This window comes from Marmota monax, unplaced genomic scaffold, assembly GCF_021218885.2.
Source record: "Marmota monax isolate L192 unplaced genomic scaffold, Marmota_monax_Labrador192_F-V1.1 WCK01_AAM20220418_F8-fsc00078, whole genome shotgun sequence".
Classification (NCBI taxonomy): domain Eukaryota; kingdom Metazoa; phylum Chordata; class Mammalia; order Rodentia; family Sciuridae; genus Marmota; species Marmota monax.
The window spans coordinates 7808806-7827434 of NW_026694865.1; the positions used below are offsets into that span (position 1 = coordinate 7808806).

The following is an 18629-nucleotide window of genomic DNA, read 5'->3' on the forward strand; positions in this document are numbered from 1 at the left end:
ATCAGGAATGAGTCCAATAAAACAAATTGGCCTGAGCAACTAGTAGAGATTATATCAATGAGATGAGGAAGAATTCAGGGGTGCACCACATTAAAGTTGTTCAGACATCTCTGTCCTCCCAGATTTCTGGTGAAAAATCAGCAGGATTTCAAATAGTTCCACAGAATGTAAAGAGAAAGTTCCACTAGAGAGGGAAAAGCAGCATATCATCTGAAACAATGGATTTCAGCCTCAAGAAAAATATTCACATGCAAGTCTTCTATGAGAACTTTAGAACCATAAAAAAGGTGATAAAATCCAATCACTCTACCTCTTAAAGTCAATTAATTCCTCAAAAGAATAGCCAAGATTTCCAAATATTTACCCATGCGAGAAAAGTCTGGTTCTTGGAAATTTGGCTAAATCTTATTCCAGGATCATGTTGGAAAAACCTCAGAGTACACCAATGAAATATGTTACACGTGAACAATTCCCCCAGATGTTATGCAATGCAGTGGCCTTGATGTGAACATTTTGACTCACAGCAGAGCTAAGGAGAGGTAGAAGAGCGAACTGGTGCACTGGTCCCAGGAATGAAGGGCATCCTTCATGAGAAGTGGGCATGGAACAGGTCAGGAAATTATGGGATTCCCAGCACATAGCTTCTTATCATAGCCATGGAGCTATGTGGAATCAAGCTGAGGTTGCTGAGGAAGGCTATATGAAGCAATAATGGTGAAAAATAAAGGCTCTTTTTCCCACTTTGAAATGATTAACACTGGATTTAGAAGGCAAAAAAATTCATTCTTATGGGGCTAAATGAATATACCATTCTGGATGATTTTCCAAATCTGACTTTTGTCCAGTGTAAGCCATATTTATAGGATAGTCTCTTGTTCATCACTGGCTATGAAAAAAATTCTCTTTGGAATTCAGTGAAGGAAAAGAAACAAAACCTCAAAATACCAAAAATTAAGGGCAGCATTGGATGAAAATAATAAAGACCATTTCACACATAGAGAAGAAATAAGGTCTATGGAGAATGGAGAAGTGGAGGCATTTGACTGACTTAGATAGCAGAGATCTGTCACTCATCCCTATGAGGAAAGAGACATCAGAATCTCACAAGGTGACCTGGATTATATCTACAAGGGCCATCAAGTATTACAGCTACAACCCAGGCCATTCTTTCTGCCAAGGATGGTGAAGCAACACAGATATGCTTATTTACACACTGCACGAGACTGATGCCCATGATGTGCACACTTTATAAAGTATCACAGGCTACTAGAGTCTACAATAGGCCTAGGTGGTAACTGGGCTATGCACACACCTATTGTTACTCCTATGACAAGTATTTTCCCATTATGTATGGCCAAATGTTAAGTTCCATTTAACCTTGAACATGCATCTTTAAGGGATTCCCCAAAGATGGAGGAGTTGAAAAGGGGATGAAGTGGATTTAGTAGACCAGTAAAACTATATTGTGAACTGGGATTCATGGAGAGTTAATATGTTTACTGTATAACTAAATCCAAAAAATCAGTTAATTAGTAAAGAGTGGACAGCAACTAAAAGGGAACCAAGAAAGTAAACTGAGACCTAACCACCCTAAGTGTGCTTCAGACAGTGGTAAAAGCACCCCTGGGTTCAATCCCCAGTACCAAAAATGTCATCAATAAAAAATGTGAATGAATAAAAAAAGGAACTCACCAGGTTTACTAACTATGACTGTGCTTTGGCAAATGAAGGCAGGACTCAGCTGGCAGCTCTGCTGCAGACTGCTGGATTGGGCTCCTTACTGCAGGATGTACTCAGGTCTGCTCTATGTGTGTTCATTTAGGGATCCATGCTAAGCGGACATTAACTATCAAAGGCATGTTCTCAAGGAATGTGACCCATGTCCAAGAACTCAGGTCCAACCATGCAAGAACTTTTTAATGCTCTTACTTAATATTCATTGATTGACCAATTCAAGGCATGTGACTCAAAGTCAAGGGGCAAAAAAGTACATTTTGGCCACTATGAAGCCATGCAAGTATGTAGATGCATAATTTGATCACAAGAAATGACAAACTGAAGGAAAAACTTGATCTCCAACAATCCTTTTAATTCATTTTTTTCAATTACACTTTATACGACAGTTTCTAGATCTTTCATCATGCTGACCCTATTCTTCCATGTGAATTTTAGTACTTCAGCATTCCTGTTAAATCACAATGATTACAAGTGAATACAATACTCCACATGTGGTCTTACCAGTACTGATTTTGCCCAGTGAAAAGCTTTAGTGGCAAAAAAGTTTTAAAATATATCTAGACAAGAACACTGTTCAGAAAATATAAAAGAAATGAAATGGTTTGGGAAGTTTAAAAACATCAGCTGTCCTTTTAAACTGAGTAATAAATTAAACATTTTTTCCCTTCTAAAGTACAAGGGAGGTAATTCAGAGTAATATTCAAGAAATTATCCTCTAAATTCTGTTTTCTAATCTCAGGAACCAAATTTTCTACCTCGATAACATTCTTAGGCCACTCTGGAGTTTATAAAGCCCTTAAATATTAATTTAATTCTTAACAACTCTGAACTTGGCATTACTTTTGCCCTTCCTGAAAGATACTTCCTTTACCTAGTGAACAATGTCTTTCTCACTGCCAGGCCTAAAGGGAAGAGGCCTCTTCCCTCTGCCTGGAACATCCTTCCTGCACAACCCCCTTCCTTTACCTGCCTAGTTACCATTATCTTTAAGTAAATCTCAACTGCAATGGCAGTCCATAAGCTGTGCCTAGCTTTCATTTTTCAGTAAATATTTATTGAGTGCCATCTAGAAACAAAGGACTCTACAAGGTGCTGGGGATATAGCAGTGAACATAACAGTATAATCCTTGTGCTTACATGGCTTAGCACCCAACTGGAGAGAGAGACATTAAACAAATAATTACACCACTAGCCAATTAATCACAACAGTGGTAAAAGGGATAAAGGCAAAGTACTATACTATACTATCTCTTCCTTATTGCAGCATTTATTATGCTTTATTATAATTAGCTATTTGTCTCTATTCACCAATATGGATGAAAGGTATGACTATCAACTATATTTTCATAGCTTGGTATAACTCCTACTAAATACAAATACATATTTATGGAGTAGTTAAATAATCAGATGGACTTGCTCCAACTGCTAAATTAATGAGCTAGGAAAAGACTGGAATTTGGGATTCTGATTCCAATACTTCCATCTCTATACAGCATTTCCAAGAAATTACAATGATTCTAATACTTCAATGCAAGCTTACTACATAACTATAAAAGAAAAAGACTTAACTCATACATATTATATATAAACTATGCCTTTCTGTAACAAAAACCTATGTATATACAGGTTTTATATAATGTGTATCTTATTAATATACACTAATATAGATATACTAATGACCTCATATTCCTATTTGTTTTGACTATTACTTAGGCATTTATAATGGAACATGTTAAAAATATAAATTTGCAAATTTAACTGCAAAATTAAAAATGAGCTTGTGTCTAAATAAATGGTAATAACAGTAATTGCAAATAATATACAACAAAAATACAAATATACATATAATTTGGGGTTATGGTTAAATAAAAATCAATTTCTTAAATGTATAATTCAAAGTTTATGCTTCAGAGAATAACAATAAGAAATTCACTTATTATAAAATAATGGCTATTCTTTCATTCCGTAGGTCATATTCACAACATGGCCAGTCTATTATCCAAACCTGGCTAAAGACATTATCTTATTGAATATTGAATTTTTCTTTGAGTTCACAGAAATTACAAATACAACAACAGTGGTAAAAGGGCAAACGTGATAGTAAATCTTTTCTTACACTCTTCCAAAAGAATAATTTTAAGTCGGACTTTTGAAAACTGACTAGTTCATTGAAGGGAATTAGCACCATCTAGTGAAAGAAACTGGTAAAATTTGAAAATGAAAAGAAAATAGTTTCTGTAAGCAAGGTAACGAAGCTGTGTAAAAAATTCATAAAACTAGACTTTTATTAATTTATACTGAACTTTAACAGACACCAGGTATTAATATTACATTTGTATAAATATAACCCTCAGCATAATCATTTAAAAATTTTCTAGAAATATTCCTGTTATCGAATATTTACAAGGAAGATAATTTGCTATGTTGAAGGTGCCATTAAATAAGTACGATTTATTAACACACTTCCTGGTCCTCTAACTTGCAATCAGAGTTAAAGATCCTTCACTTTCTTCTACAGATGTTGGAAAGTCAAAAACTTCTGAAACTGGGCAAATTAGTTTGGTGACTGCATATAGGATGAATTCACATGAAAATGTGTGTAAAGGGAAGACTAACTAGTTGCGGGTTGATGGCATTAATCTAGAGAGGAGATAACAAAGTCTGAACTGAAATAAAAACAAAGGGTCTAGGAAGAGTGGTGAAAGTTTACACTGGGTTTGGGGGTCATGACAACATGAAGAATGTCTCTTATGTAACAATTTAAAAAAAAATTTGGTCATACCTCTTTATGTCTTTTTAACATCATCATCTTAAACATTTTTTACTTTTTTTTTTTTTTTTTTGCCTTATTCTCCCTACTAGAGGACAAGAGGGGAGCTTTTGCATGGAGGTTAATAATGATGGAATTAAAATAATGTGTGAGGGTCACTTATTTTAATTTTATAACTGCTGTAGAGATAACTAAAAACACAGTAGAGTTTTCCCCTCTATCTTTAAAAGTCTTCATGCAGAACTTAGGAGAAATCTTAATTATGCATATTAGTGACTCAAATCTGCAATTGTTGCATCATGATGAAAATTTTTAGCTAGTGGTTGAAAAGAAATTTGAGTTGGTCCTTTTATACTGCATCTTTGGATAAAAATATCAATTCATTGGTTATTCTTTTCCTCTTAATTTCAAGATTAAATTATACTGCCTATCTCCCAAATGCACTAAGATGTAAATTAAGTAAAGATTAGGACTTATGAATATAAAATTACAAATACCAAAAAGAAAATATAGCCTATGCAAATTAACTTCTAATAAATACTTCAACTATACAGTAACATTGTTAGTATAACAAAATAAAACTACATTTTATACAAGCTAAATTTCACTTAAAATTCTAAAACACTAACCAAAATATTTATTTTCCTAGGTTCTTCTCTTTATACTCTTTCTAAGAGTATTTTGCCTTGGTATTACATAAATTTCCATTCACTTGAATTCCTAAGCCTGCGAACTCCACTGAGGATGATCATTTACACTAGAAGGCTGACCATTCACAGCTATCAGATACATACCTGAATTAAGGAAAAACTGAGGAGAATCTCCATGAATGCCCACAATACCTGGCCCCAAGGAGTCAGACAGGGTATTCACAAAGGAAAACACTCCGCTCATGATTCCAAAGCCCAAGCCAGAAACTAAAAAGGAATAAAAACACTGTTAAACCCTTTTCTTGCTGTGATTTCTATTCAAATAAAAATTCTAAGAACTAGGGAATACTACTTTGCCGGAGGGGAAATGGTACATATGCTATTGTTGAAGCAGTGGCCAGCCAGCTCTGGAAAGGCATGTGCTTACCTACATGATGAACAAAGAGAAATGGTAAGAGAAAGGGAAATGAACAATGGGATTCAGCAGAGAAATGAAAAAAAGGATAGAAAAAGATCTAGAAACACAGAAGAAATAGATGAGGCAGAGGAGGATATAATGCTAAAGTTCTGGCTTTGGTTTATGGTAACAGAATCTATGGAGTTAAATTTGATGGCTTAGAACCAGAATTGAACTTGAAAAGTGACTGTGCATGTAAGGCTTGATCCTGGGCTCAATTTAGAGTCCTAAGCCCAATCTAAAAACATAATTCTGTAAGAATAATATGCAAAGATATGCCTAAAAAAAGATATGCCTGAATTAATATAAAGAGTCCTCCCAGTGCAGCTAAAGTCATGGTAAACAATCAGGGAAAGTGAAAGCTACATCACTATGAAATTGTTGGTTAACTAGAATATAGTATATATGTTAAAAATCTTTCAAACTTGATTAATATTTAATGAACATACAGAAAAAGGTCACCAGTAATCATTTTCCTTCACATAAGGAACCAGGAAAGTTGTAAAAAAAACAAATAATATATGCCAATAAGTCAAGACAGTAATAAAATACTGCTTGAAATCTACAAAAGATAAGATGAAGGTGGTGGGGTTCTTTTTGAACCGGGGATTGAACCCAGGGGTGCTTAACCACTGAGTCACATGTATTTTATTTAGAGACAGGGTCTCGATGAGTTGCTTAGGGCTTCACTAAGTTGTGAGGCTAGCTTTGAACTCATGAACCTCCTGCCTCAGCCTCCTGAGCTGCTGAGATTACAGGTGGCATGTGCCTCTGTGCCCAGCAAGATAAAGAAAGTTTTCAAGCCAAGTCTGATTTTTTTTTTTTCTTAATGACACGGCATGGTTCTAACTTACCATAGGCCAGCAATTGCATGGAGGGTGCACTCTCATCTGGGTTTATGCTCTTCAAACCCTCACTGGCTTTTCTATAATAAAACCACACACATACATTTTTTAAAAAAAGAAGAAAAAGCAGTATGTCAGGAAAGTACACAAGACACTTCAAATCCAGATACTTCCTAAGACTCTGATCAGGTTATACTCTAAATCTAGAATCCATTCAAACAAAACCCAGCATATTTTCAATTAAGTAAAATCAGCTGTAATTTCTAACTTCTGCCTTTTTTCTAAATGCTCATATAAAAAAGAAAAACATAGGTAAATAAGTCATGAAGGAATTAATTTAATAAGAAAAACAGCAACACCATATTTCTAAGCTCAATAAATATCTCAATATCCATGGAATTTACCACTCTGAACTTTTTTTCTTTTCCCAAAGCACTGTCTTCATCTCCACTTTATCTTTTATTAGGGCCACACTTACTGCCTCCTTCCCTTCTGTCTTGCATTCTGTAAAACCAAAACTTTTCTCCTTTTTCTTCCTTATCCTCCTCTATTCTCTCCTCCCTCCCTCCTTCTCTCCTTCTCTCTCTCTCTCTCTGCTGGGGATTGAACCCAGGGTCTCACACATGCTAAGCACATGCTATACCAGTGAGCCACACCCTCAGGCCCCAGGCAATAATTTCTTAAAGAAGCTGCCTCTACCAATGGTTGATTATCACTAGTCCTCCTTACTCTTAAATCCTATAATACTGATGATCTGAACTCTCATAGGGGTACTTAATTATATCTGATTCTAAAATATTTTACATGTATATTTTATATCTCCAATAGACTTCAGGAAAGAAAACAGCCTAATACTTTTATTATATCCTGTAGAATGAAATGTTACAGGAATAAGAGGTAAATAAATATTTGAATGAAAGGATAGAATACTGCTCAACAAGAAATGATCTTCAGAGTGATCATATGCTTCCTTTATAGCCAATCCACAAACATATCATTGAGCCTCCACTTTCCACCTGATATGTACAGAATGCCAGATATGGCTGGTCAGTTCCACTACAGGCACTATTGCTACTCCTTTTTGGCCAGGAACTACGCAACAGTATAAGATTCTGACTCAAAGAATATTTAAATTATATTTACTAAAACATATGTTTACTAAAGTAATAATGGAAACAAAACATTTTTGACTCATTTGTCAGCAAGTGTTGAAACAAAAAGGAGAGAGATGAACTCTAAAAACACAAAACTAACCAGAACATTCTTACTTTCTGGCATTGTGTTAATTTAAATTTCAAGGTATGTAAATTCATTATAGACTACATTAAGGCAATGCAGAATTCAGCCAAAATACTAATATGCATATGAAAAGTGTTCTTTGTTTTTCTGGACTCAAAAGAATAAGCCAGAAATTTAAGTGACAGTTTTCCTATTTCTTTGGAGCAGTAACCAACTAAATTATCCAATTTTCCTAAATAAAATAAACTTACCTATTACAGGGATCCTGTTAAAAACTAACTAAAGCTTATGAGTCATTGTAATAGTAATGATCTCCTTCAACAAAGTTATCAATAAAGTAAAATGAATAAATTTTGTAGAATTTGTTTTATAAAATGATTCAGGAATAAAAAAATATTTTTACTATTTGGTATGGCAAAGTACTGTTATCACAAATACATGAAATATATAAGTTCAAAAGTTTAGTAAACTTCCTCAGTCTATTTTACAGGAGTGTTTGAGAGGGAATGTTTTGGCACTAATAGTTCTTAGTGTTAACAGTAGGAAGTGAAAAAGCACAAAACATGATCAGTTTCCATGTTCCTGACGCACAGAACACATGACTGTTGATGCAAGTAGTAGTGTTTTCAATTTAACATTTTACGGAAGTGAAAAATTCTTTGTTTGCATTTATTATTGTATTTCCAAGAATGGAAAAAAGATCCCATTTTAAAAAATATAAACTTTGAAAAATTACTGGTAAACCATACTCTTTTTGTTTGTTCTATTTTCAAATGTATATATAATAGAGGTATGCATCAAGAACTATGCACACAAATTAAATACACCATTTTAGAAATTTTAAAAAAATAGACTGATGCCTCTTAAAGAAAACTGTAGCAGAGCTATGGGTATAGTCAGCGGTAGAGCACAAAGACCTGGATTCAATAACTACCAAAAAACAAACAGTGGTACATGCTTATAATCCCAGCAACTTGGTAAGCTGAGGCAGGAGGATCACAAGTTTGAAGTCAGCCTCAGCAACTTAGCAAGGCCCTCAGCAACGTAATGAGACCCCATGTCAAAATGTAAAAAGAGCTAGGATGTATGTAGCTCAATGGTAGAGCATGCCTGGGTTCAATCCCCAGAGAACCAGCAACAAAAACAAACACCATCGTGAACTCTTCACAATTTAATCCTGGCGCCAAATTCAGGGAGCAAAATTTAACTGAAGCACTCCTTTAAACTTAAAAAGTTCAAAACCTACTTTGGCACTGGAGAGCATTAAACTAAATATTCATTAAACCAAAGACCCTGTATTTGAATGTAGTAAAGCATAGAAGAGAGCAATTTAAATGTACCCATGTAAGTGTTAGTTATCATTAAAGTGTCACAAAATTCTCAAATTTGTTTTAACTCAACTACATAACATCCAACATTTCTAGAAATTTCTAGGAAATTTTTGTAGAATATTTCAAAGGTTTATTAAAGATCCATTTTGCAAATGCAAACAAAAGCACCTGTTGACATGTTTGTTCTACCACCTTTTTGGAAAATTTCCACAGGTCCTTTTACAGGAGTACATGTGGTTTCCTGAAGAGCCAATGGTGATGTTGACAGGAAAAACAAGTGCAATGTGAAGCCGAGTTGAGAACACAGTGCCCAGGCCAGCACACTACTTAGACCACACTGCAGAATACTATGCTAGGTTCTGAGCATGGGTAAAAATCAGCACTGACCAAAAGGAGCATGTCCACTGACAAAAAATAAACTTGGAAGCCACAATCATGTCTTCTGAGATCCACATGAAGAAATGAGGAATGTTTAGTCTTGAAAGGGACATGATGACAATCATGTGGCAAAGATTTCATTTATTTGGTGAGTGGGGCAGAGGTCAGAAGGAGACAGATTTTGATTACTTCAGTAATATTCTACAGTAAAAATTAAAATCATAGCACAGTAGTAATAGCTATATGCCAGAAACATTCAATCACTGCCAGATGTTCATCCATTAGTATTCCTGTGAAAATTAATTTTTTTTCTTTCTTTTTGAGACAGGGTCTAACTATGTTGCTCAGGCTGGCCTCGATCTGCTGGGCTCAAGCAATTTTCCTAATTCAGCCTCACCTCCTGAGTAGCTGGAGCTATAGACACATACCACCAAATATAGCTTTAAATGTTACTTTTGATATTTATTTATTGCTCTCCAACATTTCCAGGGACTAATGGGAATTTCATGTTTAAACCTTTTCTAAGAAAAGGCTTCCTAGTTTTCAATTTGTAATTTAAAGTGTTTCAGTATGAAAAGGAAATTCAATATCTAAAAGTAAAAAGTTAAAAATACAGAAGGCCTAGCATATTAGCAAGAGCAAATTACTAGAAGCCTATTAAAAGAGATGTTAAAGTTCAGTCTGGGTTGTATCTATGAAATTCATGGACAGCTGTAATTACCTCATTTGTAGAAATGGATACAAATGGCACATTTATTATTCTACCAAGTCTTACTATGTAACCAGGGCGAATCTCATGACTGCCTGAAAGAAAATATCATTCCAAGTTGTGTTTCAAATCAGAAGTTTCATATGAGGTCCTCATGGGTACCACAGATGACATACTCTGTGGCCCAAAAGAGGGAACTTGTGCCCAAGTTTATTTTTTTTCCAAACATTTTTATTTTATAGATTTGAAACTATAGAAAATACCATAAAACAAACCGCTGCTGTGCCATAATATATTCAAAACAATGGAAGGCATAAGCTCCATAAGAATTATCTTAGATGGTCGGAAAGAACACATAAATTCCAAGTTGGAAGCATTTTTGTTGTTTCAATGACTATTTCCCTAGGTTGCTTTTCTCCATGTTACTTCTTCTAATATACAATGTATTTTCTTGTTCATTTATTGGCCCTTCTCCTCTTATGATAAACTCCATGAGGTCAGAGGTTTTTTTAGTCATTGATGTATACCCAGTGCCTTGCATTGGCATTGACACTGTCTGGCATCAAATATATTCTCAAGAATAATTTTTTGGAAGGCAGGCACAGTGGTGCACACCTATAATCCCACAGAGGCTGAGGCAAGAGGAACACAAGTTTATGGCCAGTCTCAGCAACTTAGGGAGACCATACCTTTAAAAAAAAAAAAAAAAGATTAAAAGGGCTGGGGATGTAGCTCCGTGCTAAAGTGCCCCTGGGTTCAATCCCAAATACCCTAAAAAAAATAAAAAATAAACAAGGCTGGGGATGTCGCTCAATGGTAAGTGCCCTTGGGTTCACTCTCCAGGACCAAAAAAAGAAAAGAAAAGAAAAAGAGAAAAAGAAGATTATGTTTTAAAAGGAAGGAAGGAATCTACACAAGTTAAAGAAGACTCAATATTTTCAGGCTGGAAATATCAATCCCTTCATTTTGAACTATATAGTAAAGTACGGATCCTCAAATACATAGGATTATTAATGTTTCACATTACCAAATCATAATTCAAATCTAACTAGGGGAAATGATACAGCAAACAACTTACTTTAAAAGTCTGTAATAAGCAAATCGGAACATTTCTTGGATAATGACTGAAACCAACACTCCGAAGATTAGCACATATTTCTGTGTTGGTCCATCTTTGTTCTCAGTAATGTGGCTTGCTATGAACCATAAAAGGGATGAAAGGAGTAGAGACACCAACCAGAAGAAAGCTCTGAAAATCAGGGAAAAAAATTATAAACATAAGGATTAATAATGATTTTAAATGGGGACCAGGAGCCTGACTGGGAAGGAACAGATATCCTGAATTTTAAATAAGAAATCCTCATAAAGCGGTACTCTGGATCAATTGTTCTTAATGGTGCATTGTCTGTGGTGAGACAAACATGTGATCTAAGAGGAAAGTGAGGTTTGCCCAACAAGTGACCCTATTATGTGCAAGTGCATCTGCAAACTCTACCTACCAAAGACTACCTGACAGGAACCCTTGTTACTCTCTTTTCTTCCTAATGCTCTGCTCACTGATGTGTCAAAACCATAAAACATACAACTTTGTGACTATTGCAATTTTCATATCCTTCAAATCTGCCAGAAATTGAGGACTCAATGTTCAGATATCCGCAAAGATGTGTTTTCCAGGGAGGGAAAAAAAGTCTACACTCTATTAATAGAGTAATTGGTGAAAATCCAGAGGGTGAAAATCTAGATCAGTTATTTCCAAGCTTGGTTCTTACAACACTCCTGGGGATTTTAATGATCACAGCGAGCTTTACAAATGGGTTAACCCAAATCTCTTGTTTTTAAAACGACACATGTGATACAGCACTTTCAATACAGTTGCAGGAGGCAACTGTAAATAAAATAAAGGAACCATTGGCTTTGCCAGTAAGATTTGTAGGGGAAGGCAGACGTGGCATGAACCAGTGAGAGCGGTAGGGCAGGTTAAAAATGAGATTATGACCACGTTCACCACCAGAGTTCGGTATTTACCAAGCCCCCAAAAGGAGATGCATGATCAGGTGCTCCTGTGTTTTCATAAATTTCCAACCTTTCGCTGCACACACACCTGAATCACCTAGGGAGCTTTAGAGAAAAAAAAAAAAAGAGCCTGAGCTCGAATCCCACACCTTAGACATTCTGGTTCAGTGGATCTAAGGTTGGGAGTGGGCATCCCTATATTTTAAAGTCCCCAGGTGTCTCTAGTTGCTGAAGGGCGAGAACTACTGTGCTAGGCAGTAAAGGCTATTTAACCGTCAGTGATTACAGATGCCTTTGAGAATTTTAGAAAATTAGAGACTACCTCTCCAGAAAAATTAAGGTGCCTATAGGAACTTATCCAATTTTTTTTTCTCATAATTTTAGTGGCTTCATAGCCCACTAAGGCCCACCCACGGATTTGCGATGCCTGCCATGCATCAGGGGGTTCTGAGACCCACAATGTGAACCCCTTCTTCAGAACCCGCAGCTGAGGTCTCCGGGCTCTGGGGTTTTTTTTCCCCACAGGCCCTGGAGGAGGGCAAAGAGCCTCAGGGGTCCCGGGTCTTGGTTCCCTGGTCTCAACCCTCCTCCGATCCAAAACCTAGCAAGGTTGACTCGTTTGATGGGGACGCTGAGGGTCGCGGGTGCCCCAGGCGGGGGAGGGGGGCCCCAGCGTCTGGGTCTGCTAGCGCAACCGCCTCACCCGGCGATGAGGAAGATGACGCGCAACGGCTCGATGGCGATGGTGAAGACGTAGAGGGCAAGCGCAGGCCCGAAGGCAATGAAGGTGCAACCGAAGAACACGGCCGCCGTCATGGCGACCGCGGAAGCCAGCCTGGAGGCCCGGCAGGGACCAGAGAAGCGCCCGGCGCCGTCAGAGCTGGGGGCGGGGCGCGGGGCGGGGCCAAGAGGTATCCGGGCGCGGTCGGAGCCGGGGGCGGGGCCACGAGGTGCCCAGGGCTTTCACATAATACAGCTACTGATATTTAATTCTTATGGTAAACCATGACCTTTGCCCATTTTAAAGTTAGTTTTTCTACTTACTTCACTGCATAGTTCTTCAGACATCATCTATATGTTTTGGTTGAAGCTGCCTCACTTTGGAAGTAAGCGAAGTAATGAATGATAACTAAAATGGTCTATAACAATGTCCTTATCCCACCCTCAATGCGCAGTACGATGTGGGGGAATTTGCAGTTATTGTTTATTGATCATATTTTAGTTCATTTTTAGTCCCTAAGTCTATTTTAAAAACGAGAAGGCAATGAAAAAAAAATGTGGTGAGCCTGCCCCTCTACATATAAAGACATCTTTACCTGATGTCTGTTGGAACAGAAATTAACTAGAAAACCAGTGAAGGCACCACTAAAATATCGTCTGCAGCACTCATTATTATTCACTAGAAAAACATTGTTTCAAACAGTCTCTGAATCATAATACCATCTTACATTTATCTAATACATTGCTGTTTAAAAGTACTGGGCCAGGGGTGTAGCTTGGTGGTACAATGCCTGCCTAGTATGTGTGAGACCCTGAGTTTGATCCCAGCACACACACACACACACACACACACACACACACACACACACATTCTAATAATTTTTTTTTAAAAAATCACCTTTACAATGATTTCAAAAATCCTATTACACATGAGAAGTTTAAGGCTAAGTAGCAGTGCTATTGACTCAAGTTTTTATAAACATACTGTTAAGTGTCCCCCAAAACTTGAAAACATAGGTACTAAGTGATGTTGGGAATTAAATCCTTAAAAGGTGACTGGGAAAAAGAGAAGGCAGGCACCTACAATAGATATAGCTATAAAATGCTAAGAATTCTTCCAACTGTGCATATACTAGCAAGTGCAGTTAAAATTTGCATTCTGGTAATATTAATCTATCTATATTTATTCAACCATTAGTTTATTCATTCAAAATATGTACTAAATGCCTACTAAGTATTAGACACAAATCTAGGTATTTGGAATACACCAATGAAACAGATGTGCTCCTGTCTCCAAGGAGCTTAAAATCTAGTGGAGAATCCAGATAGGCAAATATGGGGTTCTATGAAAATATGCTGGAAGAGAGAAAAGCATCCAGTCCAAACTCATGAGGTTTTGCCAAAGAAGGTAATGCCTTACTCATATTTATCTAATACATTACTGTTTAAAAGGTATCAGCTCAGGAGTTAGCAAAGATAAGAAAGAGGGAGGAGATGGAAGGATAAGTGGAATGTGGTCAAAAATGAAGAAAACATTCTGAGAATGGAAAACATTCTGGGAGTCAGAGAGTAGTTCAGGATGGCCTGGGTGTGTGAGGAGAAAGACAAGAGGTAAGACTGGAAAGGCCAGTGGGGGGTGATCACAAAGGGCCTTGTAATCAGTTTTATGGGTTTTAGAGTTCACCTAAAGTGAGCTTTAATCAGGTGAGCAACAAAATCAGATCAGATATGGAAACTGAGATTCCAGATAGGAGGTGCTAGGTGTATTTTTGGGATGAGATAAAAGAGGTCTGAATCAGAGAAGTTACAGGAGTTTGGAGAAAACCAGAGAGATTTAAGAGAGTCAGGAATAGTGCACACAGAATTTAGTGACTAATTAGTTACATGAAGTGAGAGGAAAAAGTGAAGGAAAATGGATTCTAGAGATTTTTAGCTTAAATGGTTGCTATGAAGATGGGAGGAGGAGAAAATATGGGGAAAAGACACAATAATAGGTACCATTTTGGATGCCCTGAGATTTAGATGCTTATACGATAGCATGTGGAGGTGTTCAGTAAGCAAACTGAATAGGCAAGATCAGGCGAGATCTGGACTAAAAATCCAGAATTGAGACTTTGCATAATACTTGGAAACTTAGGAGTGGATATAATCACCTCAAGTGTTGCCAGAAACCAATGTTTCAGGTACAAGAAGAGGAACCACAAAAGAAACTGAAAAGGAACAACTAGGAAGGTAGCAAGAAACTAGGAGCATGGTAATGTCACTGAAGCAAAGGAGAAAAAAAAATTTCACAAAGGAGGATGTGGAGAGGTTAATCAAGGTACTAGTGAAATGTGTCCACTGGATCTTGCTATAAGGAAGTCACTAGTGTATGTAACACACAAACAGGTAAAAGCCATTCTGCAAAGTGTTCTTCAACTAGTATGTGGTAAGAAAGAGATATTTGGCTTCGGAGGAGAGGAGACAGGAAGCCAGTTAAGGGAGGACAGGAGATAGAGGGATACATTCAGTTTTATTAGTAACAAATGCTAGTTTTCATCCTGCTGGACAGGATAAGGAGGGTTCATAGTAGTAGGACGGAGTGAAGCTACTGGCCCTGCAGGAGTTAATCTGAGGACCCAAGTCTCATTAAAAACTGATTTTATTGATGGTACAGAATGAGAGTCTACAGGAAATAATACTTAGAAACCAGAGACCAAAGTAATAACCACACTTTTATAGTAATTTCAGCTTAAAAAAATATTCACTATTTGTTTTTAATACAATGCAAGAAGAAAATATGAGATAAAGGGAGGAAAAATTAGTCATAAGAATCAGAGAAACCATTATACTATCTAATTCTTTCAATGAAGCCTTTTTTTGTAACTCAAAAAAGTCAATTGAACTTAAATTCCAAATTTATAAACCATAAAAGAAAGCTTCACTTAGATATCAAAGAGACAAATTGTAATTATGGTAGGATATCAAGTGGTCTGCCTTAGAGAAATGAATAGTGTTTCATAGAATATTAGGGCTGTGAATAGACTGGGGATCATCCAATATAATTTAAAAAAAAAGGCAAAGACAACAGATAAGGAAGAAACCTAGGAAAATGCAGGTGGTTCTCAATGTCTTGGTGCAGTTGGATCTGGTATAAAGAGGCCTTTATTAAAAATCAAGAATTCCAGGTTCCAGAATAAAGCACCCACCTGCATTTCCTAAGTTTCGTCCCTTTTATTACTTTTATAATTGTATTACTCAACCTTCTGTTATTGTGGAAAAATACCTGATAAAATCAACTTAAAAGGAAGAAAGATTTTGGCTCACAGTTTGAGGTTTCAGTTCATGTTTGGCCCAGTCACTTTGGGTCTCTAGTGAGGAAGTACATCATGGTACTGAGAACATGTGGCAGAAAAGGCTGCTCATCTCAATGCAGCCAGGAGGCCAAAAAAAAAAAAAAAAAAAAGAAGAAGAAGAAGAAAGAGAAGGAAGGGGCTGGGAATAGACTGGAATAGACTGTGATCCCCAGTCTATTCACAGCCATGCTTGTCTTTCTCTACCTTCTTTCTTAGGGTTTCTGTCTCTTGCATCACCTTAAAAAAAAAAAAAAAAGTCAGTAATGAGTACTACTACTTGCAAGCTGAGGCTGAATTTACTATCCCCTTGAAGGGCACACCCACAACGACCAAACTCTTTTCACCAGGCCCTACTTCCTAAAGAACTCACCATCTTTCAATAACACCATCATTTGGAGACCAAGCCTTCAATACATGAGATTTTGGAGGACATTTAAGACCCAAAGCATAACAAAAATATTTTTATGGGGGGAAGTCTCATATATCCCTGGAGTTAATATTGAAAAGCCTATCTTTTTTCCAGCACTGAGGGTGGAATTCAGGATCTCATGCATTGCTAGGCAATGTGTTCTATCAGTGAGCTACCTTCCCAGTCCTTTTAATGCACTTATTCTATTGAGGCAGGGTCTTGCTAAGTTACCTTTCTGCCTTTGCCTCCCAAGTAAGCAAAATTTTGAGGGCAAAAAATTGAAGGAGGAGAGAGGGCTTACTCAGTTTGTCAATACTCAGCAAAAGCATTCTGGGTTAAAAATATTAAAAGAAAATCCTCTTGTATTTAATAAAAATTACATATGACATTTAACACAGATTAATATAGTATGAAGTATTTAACAAAGGTTAAAACAGTCTAAATACCAGAATAAAACTTCTCTTTTTCTTGCTGCCCTAAACAAGGTATTTATGGATTTACTTAATACCTTTCTTTAAATTAAAAAGTGAAGAAAAATACTTCTAAATTACCTTTAGTTCCTAAATTATATTTAGCTCACTTTGGTGGCATGTTGATTTTTAATGATTACTGAAGTTCACTGATTCAAGATTTATTAAACATTTACTATGTGCTGGGAGCCTTACTGGATGGACACTGTCCCCCCTCCCATACCATCTTCAGAAGCTATAAGACTTGGACACTGACTAACTGGGAATCTAGATAGATGATGGTAATATTTATTACCATGTAGAAGCAACAGGTCTCTCTTCATAGGATTGGAATTGCTGCTAGGAGTTGTTAGGAAGCATAGAAGATAAAGTTGAATTTCAGTTTCAGAAATGTAGTTTCATATACCTGTAGTGAATCAAAGGGCAGATGTCCAGTAAGACATCTGGGCCTATGAAAAGAGGCTGGCACTAGAAATACACATTTTAAAGCTGAATTAACTCTCTATAGCTGCTGTACTGAATGACCATAAACTTAGGGGAGTAAAGCAGCACAAATGTATTATAGTTCTGGAGATTTTCAGGATGAGTTTTATAGGCTAAGATCAAGGCACTGGGACAGGCTGGGCTTTACAGGGAAATCCTTTTCCTTACTTTTTCTAGATCCTAGAGGCTGTCCAGGCTCCTTGACTCATGGCCCTGCATCCCTGTGCTTCCATCATCACTTAACTATTTTCTAAGTCTGACACTTCCTGTTTCCCTCTTATAAGAATGGCCCCTAGGTTACACTGGGCCCACTTAGATCATCCAGGATAATCTCTCGTCATCTCACATCTCAAGATCTTTAACTTGATCACATCTTCAAAGTATCTTTTGCTATATACAATATCAGTTACAGATTCCAGGGATTAGAGTATGAACATCATCTGTGGGGAGGGAAGGGCATTATTTGGCCTTTTTATAGGAGATATGAAAAAGGAAGAAATTACGCTGGAAGAGTGAGGATCAGAAGAATATTATCACTGAACCTGGGAGAAGGGAACATTTTTAGGAGGGAATGGTATACTAGTCAAGTGCTGCCAAGAACTTAGCTAAGACAAGGGCTGAAAATTGTCCACTACTTCTATAACTAGGCTGTTGTAAGCACGACATCAGTGAAGTGGTGGGGACAGCAGCTAACCTGGAGTAGGTTAATTAAAAAAAAAAATGAAGATAGTAAATATAGACAATTCTTTGAAAAAGCCTAACTATAACAAGCCAATGAGAAAAAAGAATAGTAGGGCATGGGGCAATGGAGTAGGCTGGTCAGTGACATTTACATGCAGAGAAGAAAGGTATAAGACAGCTTAAGAGTTTTTAAGTATAAGAAAAGGGGGCTACTGTTTCCCTTAAAAGCAGGGAATCAAGAGAAGAGAAAGAAAGAGGAGCCCAGGGAAGAAAGATCCCCTTTGCCACCCAAGAGGAAGGAGTGGGATGAAGGTGGACTATAGATCAGGGAGAGAGAGGAGGCTAAGTGCTTTGCAAAATGATGCTTTGCTCTGAGAGGGGGAGATAAAAGATCTGTCTACC

The 18629-nt window shown here is 36.9% G+C and overlaps 1 protein-coding gene across 1 annotated transcript in view; it reads right to left on the reverse strand.

Annotated features, from left to right (window-relative positions):
• The window catches only part of Aph1b (aph-1 homolog B, gamma-secretase subunit), a 28124-nt gene extending 15104 nt beyond the window's left edge, over positions 1 to 13020 (reverse strand). The window contains exons 1-4 of the mRNA XM_046426512.2: positions 12833 to 13020; positions 11195 to 11365; positions 6469 to 6539; positions 5302 to 5424 (exon numbers count right to left, since the gene is read on the reverse strand). Of these exons, the coding sequence (XP_046282468.1) occupies positions 5302 to 5424; positions 6469 to 6539; positions 11195 to 11365; positions 12833 to 12945 (478 nt within the window). The 5' untranslated portion in view covers positions 12946 to 13020. The remainder of the gene's footprint in view (positions 1 to 5301; positions 5425 to 6468; positions 6540 to 11194; positions 11366 to 12832) is intronic.
• Positions 13021 to 18629: the final 5609 nt, after the last annotated feature.